The sequence below is a fragment of the Pagrus major genome, chromosome 9 (assembly GCF_040436345.1).
Source record: "Pagrus major chromosome 9, Pma_NU_1.0".
NCBI classification, from domain to species: Eukaryota; Metazoa; Chordata; class Actinopteri; order Spariformes; family Sparidae; genus Pagrus; species Pagrus major.
The window spans coordinates 15,538,113-15,552,087 of record NC_133223.1 but is presented as its reverse complement, the minus strand read 5'-3'; the positions used below and the strand labels follow the sequence as shown (position 1 = coordinate 15,552,087).

The 13,975-nt window shown below is 41.9% G+C and overlaps 2 protein-coding genes across 2 annotated transcripts in view; both read left to right on the top strand.

Moving 5' to 3' along the window:
* The first annotated feature begins 357 nt into the window (after positions 1-357).
* Positions 358-777, top strand: LOC141001881 (helix-loop-helix protein 2-like). Its single transcript, XM_073473031.1, has one exon. The coding sequence runs from the start codon at positions 358-360 to the stop codon at positions 712-714; it is 357 nt and encodes a 118-aa protein (XP_073329132.1). The 3' UTR covers positions 715-777.
* Positions 778-11,564: 10,787 nt separating this feature from the next.
* The window catches only part of LOC141001967 (vang-like protein 1), a 16,381-nt gene continuing 13,970 nt past the window's right edge, over positions 11,565-13,975 (top strand). Inside the window, exons 1-2 of the mRNA XM_073473131.1 lie at positions 11,565-11,635; positions 13,463-13,634. Of these exons, the coding sequence (XP_073329232.1) occupies positions 11,565-11,635; positions 13,463-13,634 (243 nt within the window). The remainder of the gene's footprint in view (positions 11,636-13,462; positions 13,635-13,975) is intronic.

Genomic DNA, 13,975 nt, shown 5'->3' with positions numbered 1-13,975 from the left:
GTTTAACATCCTCTTACTCCATCTCCAGTGATGTAATGTAACTAAGTAAATGTACTAAAGTACTGTGCTTAAGTACAATTTTGAGGTAGCCTATTGTACTTTACTCAAGTATTTCCATTTTCTGCTACTTGCCACTTCACTACAACTGGAGGCAAATATTGAATTTTTTATTCCACTACATTTATTTGATAAGTTTAGTTACTTGTTACTTTTCAGAGTACATAAAGTAATTTATTGTACCATGGCCATTGTTTGTACAATGAGTCCTAAAAAAGTTGAACCAGAATCATTTCCAAACATTTCTGGATGTATTTCTACACCTTCTCTTCAGGGTCTTTCCAGTCTGATACCAGAACCATGATGCTCAGTCCGGACCCGCCCGGCTCCGACCCTCCCTGGGGTCAAACAGACTCAGAGACCCTCCTGGACACTCTGAACGCGCACTGTGGCTCCATGCCGACCGAACCCGCGCGCTCCGTGCACGTGGCCGGCCTCAGCAGGGAGGAGAAGAGGCGGAGGAGGCGCGCGACAGCCAAATATCGATCCGCGCACGCCACCAGGGAGAGGGTGCGCGTGGTGGCCTTCAACGTGGCCTTTGCGGAGCTGAGGAAGCTGCTGCCGACCCTCCCGCCGGACAAGAAGCTGTCCAAGATTGAGATCCTGCGGCTCGCCATTTGTTACATCTCATACCTGCACCACGTGCTGGATGTGTAGGCTGTGGGGAGGACAGGTGGAGGCAGGAGGACTGTTTGTAACCAGCCACGACAGATGAATGATTTCTGGGGATTGATACCACAAGACTGGAGGAATACCCTGATGTAGACACACTGTAGACTGCTGTGCATGATTATGGGAACATCGCACTGACTTTTCATCATTGGAAACAGTTAAGAGTTTATTCTTACTGCACACAAGGATAAAAAGAAGTGGAAATATTGAGAATGCTGCTGTATATTATATTTGTGTAGCCAAACTACTAAAACTTTGCTATGCTTGATCTGTTGCTGCCTATCTGTTGTGACTTTGTTTCCTGTTTGGACCAATTTGTAAATATATTTATTTCAGTCACACGAGAAATAGTCTACAGTAATTTCACAATGTGGGACTGACGTTCAGATATGTTGTAAATACATGTTTTGTTTTTTTGTTTTTTACTTTTTGATGCTGTTTTGATCCCAGTTATCTTCTAATATCTCTGAACCCACAAGGTTTCTTTCTTCTTCTAGGCCTCATTGGATTTCATCTTAAAGGAGACATATAACCAATTGTCAGGCTCATCATTTTATTTTGGGTTACTAATAGGTTTACATGCTTTAATGCTCAATAAACACTTGAGCTTCCTCATACTGTCCAGCACTGTATTCCCCCTCTGTCTGAGACGCTCTGTTTTAGCTCCTGTCTCTTTAAGGCCCGCACTCCTCCGGAATAGCCAGTCTGCTCTGATTGGTCACCACACACACACCTGAGCCAGCATCACTAACAACAATAGAGCAGCTGTGCTAAATCAATTTCTTTCCTGCCAAATTAGTAGCTAGGCATGACTTATGCAAGTGTGTGACTCTGTGTAGTAATGTGATGTCACTAAAGGCGGGACTACTGGCGAGGCATTTCAGGAGCAGTGTTTGCTGTGGGAGAGAGGAGCTTCTGTTGATGTGGACGTTGACCTTTTGAACTTTCAAGAACTTTTACATGCACAAGAACCACTTGACCAAGTAACACTGGAAAGGAACAAAATGAAAACGCATTATGGACGTCCTTTAACTTGTGTCTTCTGAAAGCATTGTTTGACTATTTAAGATTTTAATTTAGTTTTTTATCCCTTTTTTATTCCAAGTAAAGCCATTAAGAGAAGCAAGCAAAACTTTATTTAATTGTGCCCCATTTCCCCTAAATGCACATAACTGAGACAGTGATGTGAAAGAAAACAAGACAGGGCCAAAACGCCTTGTGATACTAACTCTATTAGCAGTGATGAACTTGGTGGCCAAATACACATTTTGGAGTATTTTCCAACACTATGTTAAAGATGCACTATGTAGCTTTAGGGAAGAAATTTTAATCGTAAGACAAAGATCTTCATTGACTGGTTTTTATTATGCCTAAACAAACTAAATAAACAAACACTCTTTGTTTTCATGACTGATTAAACTGAATAAACAAACTGACCTTAAAGGACAACACAATGTCATACTGTTTTACTTTGTTTATATGTGGCGGACCCTGCCACCTTTCCAGCTTCAAACAGTGTTTTGAGGACCTTATTTTCCTCTGAGAACAGCGTGTTTATTTATAAAAATAAATATTTCTGAGTTTGTATTATTACCTCATTAATATTGTAAATATTAAAATTCTGAGTTTGGATTTTGCCACTGAAACAACATAGTTCCCCTTTAGGTATGCATGATTGTCTTACTGTCAGCAGCCCACGGTCAAGGTCCCAATTTTTCATCACAATACTAGGAATTTTTGTTTTAATTAAAAGATTAGAAAGGTGTTTTGTGTTTTGGGATTAATCGCAAGATGATTTGTTTCAGATCTGGATGAAACAGTCCCACCACCACATCTTAAGATGGAACCTGCCTTTATATTTGAATTCTGTTCCAGGATTCTTTACATCAGTAGTAAAACAACACAATTGTCCTTTTTTGTCCTTTCATTTATCCAAACGGGAACATGCATAATTTATGGAAACAAAAATAAATCATGGAGCAGGTTTTCCTCAGTGTTTTGACATGCTGCTTTTATATTTCCCTATGAGATCACTCAGTGGATATGAGCTGCTTATCCCTTTGATTTCTCTCTCCATTAGTCAGAGGCTGCCTGCGCTCCCTCTCTCGTCCCTTTATGCGAGTCTCTGCGGTGTAATGTGGCCCAAGGGGCTCGAGGTATTGTTCATGACCACTCCAGCAGCAAGAGTGACAGCCCTTTGTCTACACACCGCACATTACACACACTACACACTTCGTCTACACACTGGATATAATAGGTATGATGGGAAGTAGAAGGAGAGAGGCCGGGCCTGACATCAGATTTTAAGATTAAATGGGGCAGGAAGTTCTAAAGCCAATGAAGATGGTTATTAATATTCTGGATAGTTTTGTGGGTCAAATGCTAAAAGTAGACAGAAAAACTGCAGGCTGTTTAAGTCACAGCTCTGTCATACACCACAGTGTCTGGAAGTGAGTTTCTCCTTAATTTACTCTCATGTGTGAACAGGTTTGGAGCTACCACTTTACTTTATTCTGGACATTCCCTCTTTAAATGTCACACTTTCTGCATTAGTTTTGGTCAGTCTGGTGCATACTCGTCAGACAGAGATGTGAAGGAGCAACACTGCCCTCTGATGGAGTTTCACAATGGAGAATTTAACAGTAAAAAGTTAAAATTCACTTTTTAATAACTTTTATTTCAAAGTGAATCTTATACATTTTGCCTTTTAAAAACTGCTTTATTTGCATTAGAAGCTGTTCTGGGGCTTTCAATCATATCACATGAGATTCATCAAAAGATGGAGTTTGCCTGGTTGTTATGAAATTGTAGATGTTCAAATTTTTGGTGACTATCAAATGTCAAAAAAGGAGCTGAACCAGCTACTGAACTTCAACTCAATACTGGTGTATTATGTGATTTAGCCACTGGTGTTATTGTTGTTGTTTTCTGCTGATAATACAGTAAAATAAAATGTAGCAAACATCAGTTGAACATTTAATAAACACCGCAATCTGTCACCTGTTACTACCATGGCTTACCTGCGTCTTTTTGACCTTGGTGTAAAAGTGACCCATGTCACAGTGGTGTTAAATGACCTTTCTCCTTTTCAATTTGTCTCTGTCGTCTGGCCAGAGATGAAATATCCTAAAGTAGCTGATTTATCTTCCCCCCACTCAGTTTCTGTCTCCCGCAGTCCACAGGTGACATGTCACGACCCTGAAAGTGTCTGTGCATATCACAACGAACAACGAACCTGAAAGAAAAAAAATCTTTGTTGTCACTTCTCTGCTTTAACCTGTCCTTGAGGAGTAGTAGGCCGCCCCCATTCAGCACCAAGGACCAACTCAAGCTCTAGGTCAGTGCCTCTGTCAAGGGCACTGTCTAATATAGATGTTTTTGATAGTGGGGGAAATGAGAGCACCCAGAGGAAAACCCACAAAAGCATGTTTATTGATACATTTAAAATTCTGCCTCGAATAAACATATTTTTGTTTTTATTGTCTTTTGTTTGTTTGGTTGGTTGGTTTTTGTTTAAAGTTTAATTAAGTTGAATAAATTACTTATCTCCCTAACTGAAGAATCCATATTCTATGACTATGCAAACTTTAATTTGGGATCCAAACTAGTTGTGATGTCACAAAATCATCAGATCAAACTCCAGTTTTAAGGTGAGCACAGACAAACATTCCCCCTCCAGATGATAAACGTGAAAACTGCCTTCTAGTATCAAACCCTGCACTATATGGAAACCATTTCTGCCAGAATAAGAAAATATATTCCCATGGGTCAGTCATAATTATGGGATAAAAAATGTCGAAATTATTAGATACACGTGACGTTTTATCTCTTAACAATTACTTTTATCTCATAATAATGACTTTTTGCATCATAGTTTTGACTTTCTTTTATCCCATAATTATGACTTTAATTGATTTTTTATCCCATAATTATGACTTTTATCTCAGTTTCGACTTTTTATCTCATAATTGTGACTATTTTAGACTTTCTATCTCAAAATAATTGTCTTTTTTCCTTATCTGGCGGAAATGGGCTCCATCGCAAAGATCATCCTGCATGGTGAAACACAAACATTGAAGCGAAGCAACAGTAAACGAAACAAAATCTCCAAATGGTGAAAATGGACCAACTTCCTGTTTAAAGGACGACCTCTTGCGGCCTCCAGCTGAAACTACTCATCTCAGTGCGCAACCCGCCGGCTGGGCTCGGACGCGTATTGTAGCCTACCTCCATGCTGCCTCTCTCTCTGGTATTGCTGCTCACCACAATGGCCAGGCTCGTATGAGGGAGCTGCCCTGCTCTGTCAGCACGGTACAGACGCGCCTCAGCAGCCGCAGCGGCAGCAGCAGCAGCGGTTCATCGAGACGCTGACTCCTGTGGAGGAATATCTGACACACATCTGGGACATTAAAGGTAGGTGGATGAACTGATAATCGCGGTGCTGCGCTCATTACACCGGGTATATCATTGGCATAAGCCGGAGCCACAACCCCTCACAGGAATTACTGATCAAGTTCAATGCTGCCGTCGTGAAAAAAAAATGGTTCCTTCTCATCAGACAGGCATTTAGTGCTCCTATCCTGAATTTATATGAGGTCTGCAACCATAGTTTATAATAAGACACTGCTCCTGTATCTGTTATGCGTGCGTAATGAGATAAAACCACAAGAATGCATGCATTTTGGGGGGGTGATAGTATCTCCTGTGGTTAATGGTGCTCAGGATGTGACTGAAACGAGATCTATTGTAACCGAAGCTGCCTCTGTGTAACAGAGAAGTAACACCACGTCCCTCTCTCCTCCAGACCCTGAAGCCTGTAAAATAAAGGGCGTTTTTCAGATGCTGCTGCTGCGGGGTGACGGTGTGTATCGCCATCATCAGCAGCTGTCTGGAGGCTGCACAGCTGGATGAGGTGTTACTATGACGAGCCTCCTCTGACACTGTCGGTGCTGCCTTGTTCAGTGTCTCGGAGTCATGATGATGATGATGATGATGATGATGATGGTGATGCAGTGAAACTGTGCAGCACCTACACTCATTTATTATTGAGCAGTGCTGATAGGTGCTGTGCAGAGAGGTTTAGGGACACTGTCATCCCCTGGAAGCCACTCCTGCCTGACTGATCAAGGGAAAGTGGTGTTGGTGATGCTTTCCTCATTGTTCTCTTTTTAAACCCTCATTTCTGGCTGGCAGGCAGCGTGTCACAAGTGTAAGGAGAAGAGGAGCTACCTTAAGGCTAGGTGCATTAGGGTCCTGCAAGGCTCGGATAGCACGCTGCATTGTAGAGTAGTTGTATGTACAGGCATAAAAGCAGTGCTCTTAAAGCAGGAATGTGCTGAGGTATCTGCCGAGCTCCCTCTCCCTCCACTGTACTCTTATTTAGTTCCACATGAGCGGATCAGAGGGGGACTAAGTTTGCATTCCACAGGACTGTGTCAGGTCTTAACTTTCTCCTTTTACTGCAGGGTGTGTGAGAGAGCAGCAGGGTGGGAGTGGCTCAGACTCGATCCAGTCAATCAAAGGTCACGGGTTTGCTCTCTGAAAAATGTTTCTGAGCCAAGAATCAAATGTGACACATCAAACAATGAAAGGAAAACACACAGGAAGTGAGGGGAGGAGGTCATGAATGAGAAGAAAATGTTTCCGTGGGAGTTTCATGCCTGAGCATCCTCGGCTCCCTTTTATGCAGAGATGTTATAATATGTTAATCAGCAGCTGTTCCTCTGGGTTATCTGAAGTCCATGGAGGGATCAGAGATTGCTATCACTATAAATAACACTGGCACAGGCTGTGTCACCCTTTCTTTGATTTGTTTCAGAGGTCTTATCCAGCTTACTGGACTGTGGCACTTGTGTGTGTGTGTGTGTGTGTGTGTGTGTGTGTGTGTGTGTGTGTGTGTGTGTGTGTGTGTGAGTGTGTCTTTGCAGTATATTTGATTAAAATCCGATATTGGCCTATCACAGATATATCTGTATCGGCCTGCTCAGGATAATTTATAATACATAAATCCCCAGTGAAGGTTACTGTGTCATTGTACTGATGCCATTTTAGATGATAACATTAGTGTTGAACTGTAAAATACCCTGCCTCCGCTACATATCTGTGTGTTTGATAACCACGTTTGAGGGATCGTTGTAAAAGAAAATGCTTGTATATCGGCTGATATATCGATATCAGAATATTTTATCAGTATCGCCATCAGTCCAAAAAATGGAGTATAGGTCAGGCTCAGTGGTTGACTCGGATGAGGGGTCCAGAGGGATCCGTTGCCCTCATTGGTGCCCCCATGTTCGAAGTAATGATATGAAAGTGCCCTCTAGGGTGCCCTTCCAGTGGACGAAACATAATAAAGTCTTAATAATTAATAATTAAAGTCTAATAGTGTCTCTTTCTCACTCGTCACTCAAACATCCTCAGTCCACCACTGGATGGACTCAGGATGGACTAAAAATGCCAAATATTCAGTTGTTCCAGGTCAAGTCTGACTATTTGCTTGTTTCTTAGTCTTATAGTTCGGTCTATAAAACGTAAGAAAATTGTGAAAAATCTTGATCAGTGATTCCCAAAACACCCAAGATGACGTCCTCAAATGTCTTATTTTGTCCACAACCCAAAGATATTCAGTTTACTGTCAGAGGAGGAAAGAAACCAGAAAATATGCACATTTAAGAATCTGGAATCAGAGAATTCTGACATTTTTTTTTCAAAACACTTTTCTCTTAATAGCTTATCAAAATAGATTTATTTAATAGTTAACAGCTAATCGGTTGATCGTTGCAGCTCTAGTACAGAACAATTAATCAAGAAAGCAAGCAGCGGGGTAATCAAAAATGAAAATAGTCATTAGTTTCGGCCCTGAGGTCATATCTGTCCTATATGTTGTAGATTGTAGATTGCATTGAAATTGTGAAACAAACGTTAAAGGAAATGAACTCACACGGCACAGCAGACTGCCAGCTGCTGCATCTGGCAGATTATGGCATGATGCCACCAGGGCAGGGCACACATGAAGGAAGGAAGGCACGAGGGCTGTAATGGGTGTGAGGGAGGGCACAGATGCCATGGCAACCAGACCTCAGCATGCGCTTCAGATGAGCTACGAGGCTGATCTGGTGCCTTTTAGGGTGCCAACACAGCATCGGGCGCTTTAATGGACTGTCAAAATCCACACCTCTCTTTTTCCGTCCAGACTGGAGGCTGAAGTCTTTGAAGCCAGGGACAGTACAGTAAAATCCCACTTTCTCAGTCAAGTCATCAATAATTGATGAGTTGGATCAGCAGGGCAAAATGCTGCAAAGACCCTGACCTATCAGATGTTTCAGCTCTGCCCATGGAGACACACACATAGTTGCAATCGTGTGGTCTGTTTATATTCTCTCTTTGGAAAAAAAAATGAGTTTGCAGCAGCTCTCTGAGCCCGACCACACGTAATTACAGTAGCTCCCACTGTGCAACAGCCTCCATCCGCTAAACAAACATGTTAATGAGTGTTTGTTTTACATTAGTGTCACTTTCTGCCCTTGTGAATCTCTTCCCGGTGCAGTCAAGCAGAACGGTCTGCACCGAAGCAACTACGCTTCACTAGAGAATCGGTTCTCCACATAGAGACCCTCTCAGAGGACCCCTGTATTTTTTTTTTTTTTTCAGATGGACCAGAGTAAGCAAGCAGCCACACATCTCTAACACACGTTGTTATGCCTGCATGCTTTATTCATAGTTATCCGTTGGTTTGTAACCGATAGTTTTTCTTACCCCGTGGCTGCGATTTTCCACATGGCCTGGTTCACTGTGCCTCTGCATGCTCGTCTCGTGGATGAGTGGTTGCTCAGAGGGATCATCTTGGCCCACATACCACTGCCACGCGCTCCGAGATCAGCACTCAGGGGGTTAACAGCTTTTATTCAACTCGCGGGCTTGTTCCTTTAACTACATTGGCGCTGCTGGGTGTGTGATGAGAGGCCATTGTTTGCTCTTTGTGCCCTCTCGCTGTGCCACCCCCCACCCTCACGCACACATAAGTGTATCACACAAATTTACTCTCAGCAAGGGTGATTGATTATTGCAGCTAGATGGGGCCTCCTGCCTCCACTGTTGCCAAGGCAACAGCGGACGCTGCAGATGTGAGCGGATGAGATGTGACTTTCCTCCGTCAGAACTCTGCCTTGTGTTTAAAATTTGATGCTCCGACGTGAGCTTTGATGCTGTGAGTTGTACAATATTTATTAAAGTCCTGCATATATGCAGCTCTGCCTTGTTCAACATGTGTTCCCCTGCTTTTAATAGCATCAGAGAAACTGTGCTTCTTCATTTCACACTCAGATAATAGTAGGTTACTGTACAGGTCTGCAGGATAATACAAATTCTAGCTTTTGTGTGACACATGTAAACCTATAGACAGCCAGAGGTAATATTACATAATTTATATGCATTGTACGTCGATCCTGAATGGAAAATCTGCGGTTCATCATATGCACGGGCCATTTTTCCTTTAATGGGTAGAGCTGGAGGGGAAAACCCATCTGTATCATCTTAATGGGAATCAGCTACACTGCAGCGTCGTTTCCAGAGCATCATCTCCACGCCGCTGTCTGGATTCATGTCCTAATATGCTGAATGAGCTATTTCTTTTCTGTTCATATGCACCATTTGCTGCAGAGATAACAAATAGCCTGTAAATGACGGGAGGGAGAATAATTCCAGTTCGTAAAATGAGACAGGGCTTGGGGATGCTGATTGGCAGGTGGTCGTCAGGACAACAGCTGGGAGACAGACAGGGTGTAGATTGAGGTCTAAATGAACGGTCATGCATGGTGAGGCACCAAGGCGTCCTCATGCATCACACAGACTACATTAGAGGCCAGGAAGTGAGTCTGATAGTTTCAGTCCGACAACCTCATAATGACCTAAACAGGACTGACAGGATGGAGAGTCCGCAGACGTAAAACTGAGAATGTATTTATTAAAGGACCACATTTTGTAATATTTGTATGCTTTTGTGGTATAAAAGAGGACACTATGGTAATTTCCTACTATTTCCTTTTGACTATTTCCACTTATTTCATTTATTTTTTTAATATATTTATTCATTTATTGTGCGGATGATTTAGTTTTATCAGTATGATGGAAATTTAAATTTCTACAATCCAAATTTTATACATGGTGGCTATTTTAAAGTGGATTCTAGTACTTTTTAGATTAATGACGCTTAAATTTTACTGCCTTTATGCCAGAAAGTAATACATAAATAAATGAAGGCCTTAGCATTTACCCCAACAGAGTTGTATTCTTTTTAAACACATTTCATGTCAAATCTTCTACAGTTACTGTGTTGAAGCTGGTTGCACTGGCCTCCATTCCCCCACCCCCACCCCCACCCTTCTTCAGTACGTCTGTAGCAGTCTCAGCAATAAATCTTTATTTATTTCACTTTTTTATTTAACCAGGAAGTCTGCTGAGATGCATTATTTCTTTTAAAACTGACATCTCGCCAAAACGGCAGCATGAAGTCACAGTCACTTACGAAACACACAGGCACACAATTGATTTGAGAGACATAACGGAGAGAGCTCGACCAATTAAAACAGTTACATTCTTCCTGAAACATGTTTTGAATGTGGTGTTTTAATGCCTAGTTATAAAGCAGTGTTTCCAAATAAAGTTCGACTTGTAAATGATTCCAAGCCCATGTGTCTACAGTGCAAACACCACATAATAGACTGGATTTTCCATCCAGTAGCCAGCTATATATAGCTGTTAGAGACAGGGGAAAGCCTTTTACAGAGGTAGACAGGAATAAACAAGGGGAATTCTGCTATTTTTAGCGTATATTTAACTGTTTTGTTGTGTAAATGATTCATACGGACCAAAAGTTGTGGAATCAGTTCCAGTAGATTGTCTCAGCTGGCTGCTACAACACGGCTGCAACGGATGGAACATAATCCTTTGGGGCAACTGCGACCTTCAAAGTTATGTCCACTGACACTGCATGTTTATGTCACTGGCAGGCTGAAGTTGTTATTCTAAGTGTCAACAACATTTTAGAAATGATAACTACAGATTTTGGAAATAAATTCTTGCTGGCAGTTCCTTTAGGTGAACTCCAACTTCTTTCTCCAACTCTTTCTACCGTCATCTTCCTATAACAACTCACCATTCACAAGATTTCAGAGCGAGACTTCTCCTCGAGTGAGACTTGTGTTTCTGGTGACAAAAAAGATCTTCATACTTATCAAACTAGATCATAAGGTAATGTTGTTAGACACTGTCAGCAGCAGAAACAAGCACTTTTGGTGGATGTAACTTAGATGAAGTTGCCCCAAAGGATTAGATTGCAACTGTTGCAGCCTTGTTGCGGCTGCCAGCTGAGGCGTACTGTCGGACTGACCAAAACCTTTACTGAGTATAAATCATTTACATACCAAAATATGTAAATAAGGGGCCCAGTTTTAAAAAAGAACAGAATTCCCCTTTATATGATAAATAATCTTGTGTATCCTCCTGCGCTTCCAGTCTTACAGTAGGCTACAGATAATACAAATGGAGATGACTTTAATATTTCGATAACAAGCCTCTCCAGAAATATATTCCAATAAATCATTATTTGTTAGAAAGCAGCTTTAATGCATTCCTCATACCCTCTGTTCTTCTATCTCTCAGGTCAATGTGGCTACCAAAGCAGCTCTCTGGAGTAGTTGTCAGTCGTCGAGGATTCCTGCGGCCCGTCTCTATAGAAACCCACTCCTCCTCCTGAACACTGCTGCCAACTTACCCTCTCTGCCACCTGACCAGTCTCTCCTCACATCCCTGGCCAATCGGCGCCTCTGAACGGCGTTGGAATGGACACTGAGTCGACCCACTCAGGCTACTCCTATCACTCCAGCCGCTCCGGGAGATCAAACCGACATGGGTATGTTTCCTGTCTGTCTGCCTTCCCTCTCATCTGACTGTCTGCTCCTCCGCTGTCTGTCTCCTTTTTCCATGATAGGAATGTCTACCGGATCACATGCTGCACCTCTAGCAGCCGCCTTTGTTGTGGTATTTAATGCAACGCCCTCCGTGCAAATTGGGTTTGTTGTGTTTGTCTTCGGATTGAGCCAGCCACATGTTGGTTGTAGCCAAATAAATCAGATGAGGGACTAAGAGACAGGACGAGCTAGAGATTGAGACAGACAGAGCTTGTGGATTAGGGTCGTCACAGCTGAGTGGCTCTAACCTATTTCACTCGGCCTATTCCACAAATGAGAGAATCATTTGATTCCCATCCTGTCGATTCCTCCCTCCTATGTTTGTCTGCTGGAATATTCATTTCCCTTCCTTTCCACCAGCTTATGCCATGCAGGACTGCAGCTAACAGTTATTATCATGATTAAATAATCAGCATTGTATTGTGCCTGTGTACTGATTCATCATTAGGCCTGCAGAGTCCATGGTGACATCTTTCAATGTCTTGATTTGTTAGAAATGGTCCAAAAGCCTAAATATATCCAGTTTGCCATCATAAAGACAAAGAAAGAAGCAGATTTTTTGCAAATTTTTGAGAATTCTCTGTTCTTATACTGATCAATGTATCATTACAGCTCTTGTTTTGTGTGCATATCGGCAACCCAGTCACCAGAATAAATGTTGGCAATGTGCATTTCTGCAAACTACGGAAATGTTGAAACTTTACATTCCTTTAGGTTACAGCTTTATGTTCCTTTATTTTCAGTGTTTCATTTTATGTGGTGATCTTGTTATGTTTAGACAAAAAAAAAAAACACAACAAATGTTGAAATGCAGTCTTGAACAGTGGTCTCTGGCTTTGTAGCCATTTTGCTGTCCACTATCCCCTCCCCCTTTCCAAATGGAAGTCGGCTTATATACATGTAATGTGCACATAATATGACATGTATTGTAGAAATGTCAATATGCTACGTACGAATTTGAACATATGCCAACATTTTATTCTGGTGACGGGGCTGGTATTGTTGCTTGAGTACTCTGAAACATTAGATATTTTTATGCATGACTTTAGACTTGAAATGATTAATAAGTACATTTTTGGGTCTTTGGTCATTTTTTCAAGGAAAAATGCCAAACATTTGCTCGTTTCACAGTTTAAATATGATTTTTTATTTATTTATTTTTTGACATATAGAAGTAATTAACTACGTAAACTGATTTACTTTGGACAAAACTGAAAGTTTTGAGAGTGCATCAACTTGAGCTCTGGCAAATTAAATTGGCAATAGACAAGATTTTCTGCTTTAACATATCCTTATAAAGTGAATGTTAATTGCATAATGTCATGGCTATAGAATAATGACACCATCAGTGTTTAGATGGCTCCATAGAAACCTCGCTTTCTCCCTTTCCTCACAATACTATTTCGCCTGCCACTGAGCACGAAATCTGTCGGGAAAATGAAGGCTGACTGGCGCCATTTCTATCTCCTTCATGTCTCCATTATTAACTAAATGAATGAATGAACTCATATCCTGTCCTGTGTTGTTGGTAACTGTTACTCTGAGGGAAATGGAAATGAATCTGCTTGTTTTTGTGACGGCAGCACTAACAGTAATACCACTTGGAAACACTAGTAGGGGGAAAATTGTGTTATTATAGACAAAAAAATGAATCAAGATAATAATCTGCAGATTAATCAATGATCAACAATTATATGAGCACACGAGTATATGTTTCTGATCTTACGAATACCCTTCTTCACGGTCATTGTGTGTTTGTTCAACTCCAGGGATCGAAGCCGTGAGCGGCACAAGGCCAGCAGCAGTAAAGACAGCAGTCGCTCTGAGAGGTCCGTCGTCATCAACCCCCCTGACACCCCCTCTCAGGAATCCCCTGTTCACAATGGAGAGCCTCTGCCGGGAGAACCCTCACCAGCGGCAGATCCTGGCGATGACCCCCAGGTATTTCTCCATATAAGCGTAGTAACACAAAACTGTACACATGACAAAAACGGGACATCTAAAGTGTGAAGGAATGCCAGCTATTTTTTTAGAGAAGTGATTCGTTCCATTAGAATAAATGAGAAGGCCCAGTAATCCGTCCATGAACTCTGCACCGTGACCTTTTAAACTCATCCTCACACAGCTGGCTGCCCACTGGCACAACGCCTGACACATAATAACAATGGTGACAAGGGATCAAATAGGTCAGAGGATTAGCATCCCTCTTGTGGGTCTCGACGGATTTGTAAGGACAATGCTGTGTTACAGTGTGTGTGTGTGTGTGTGTGTGTGTGTGTGTG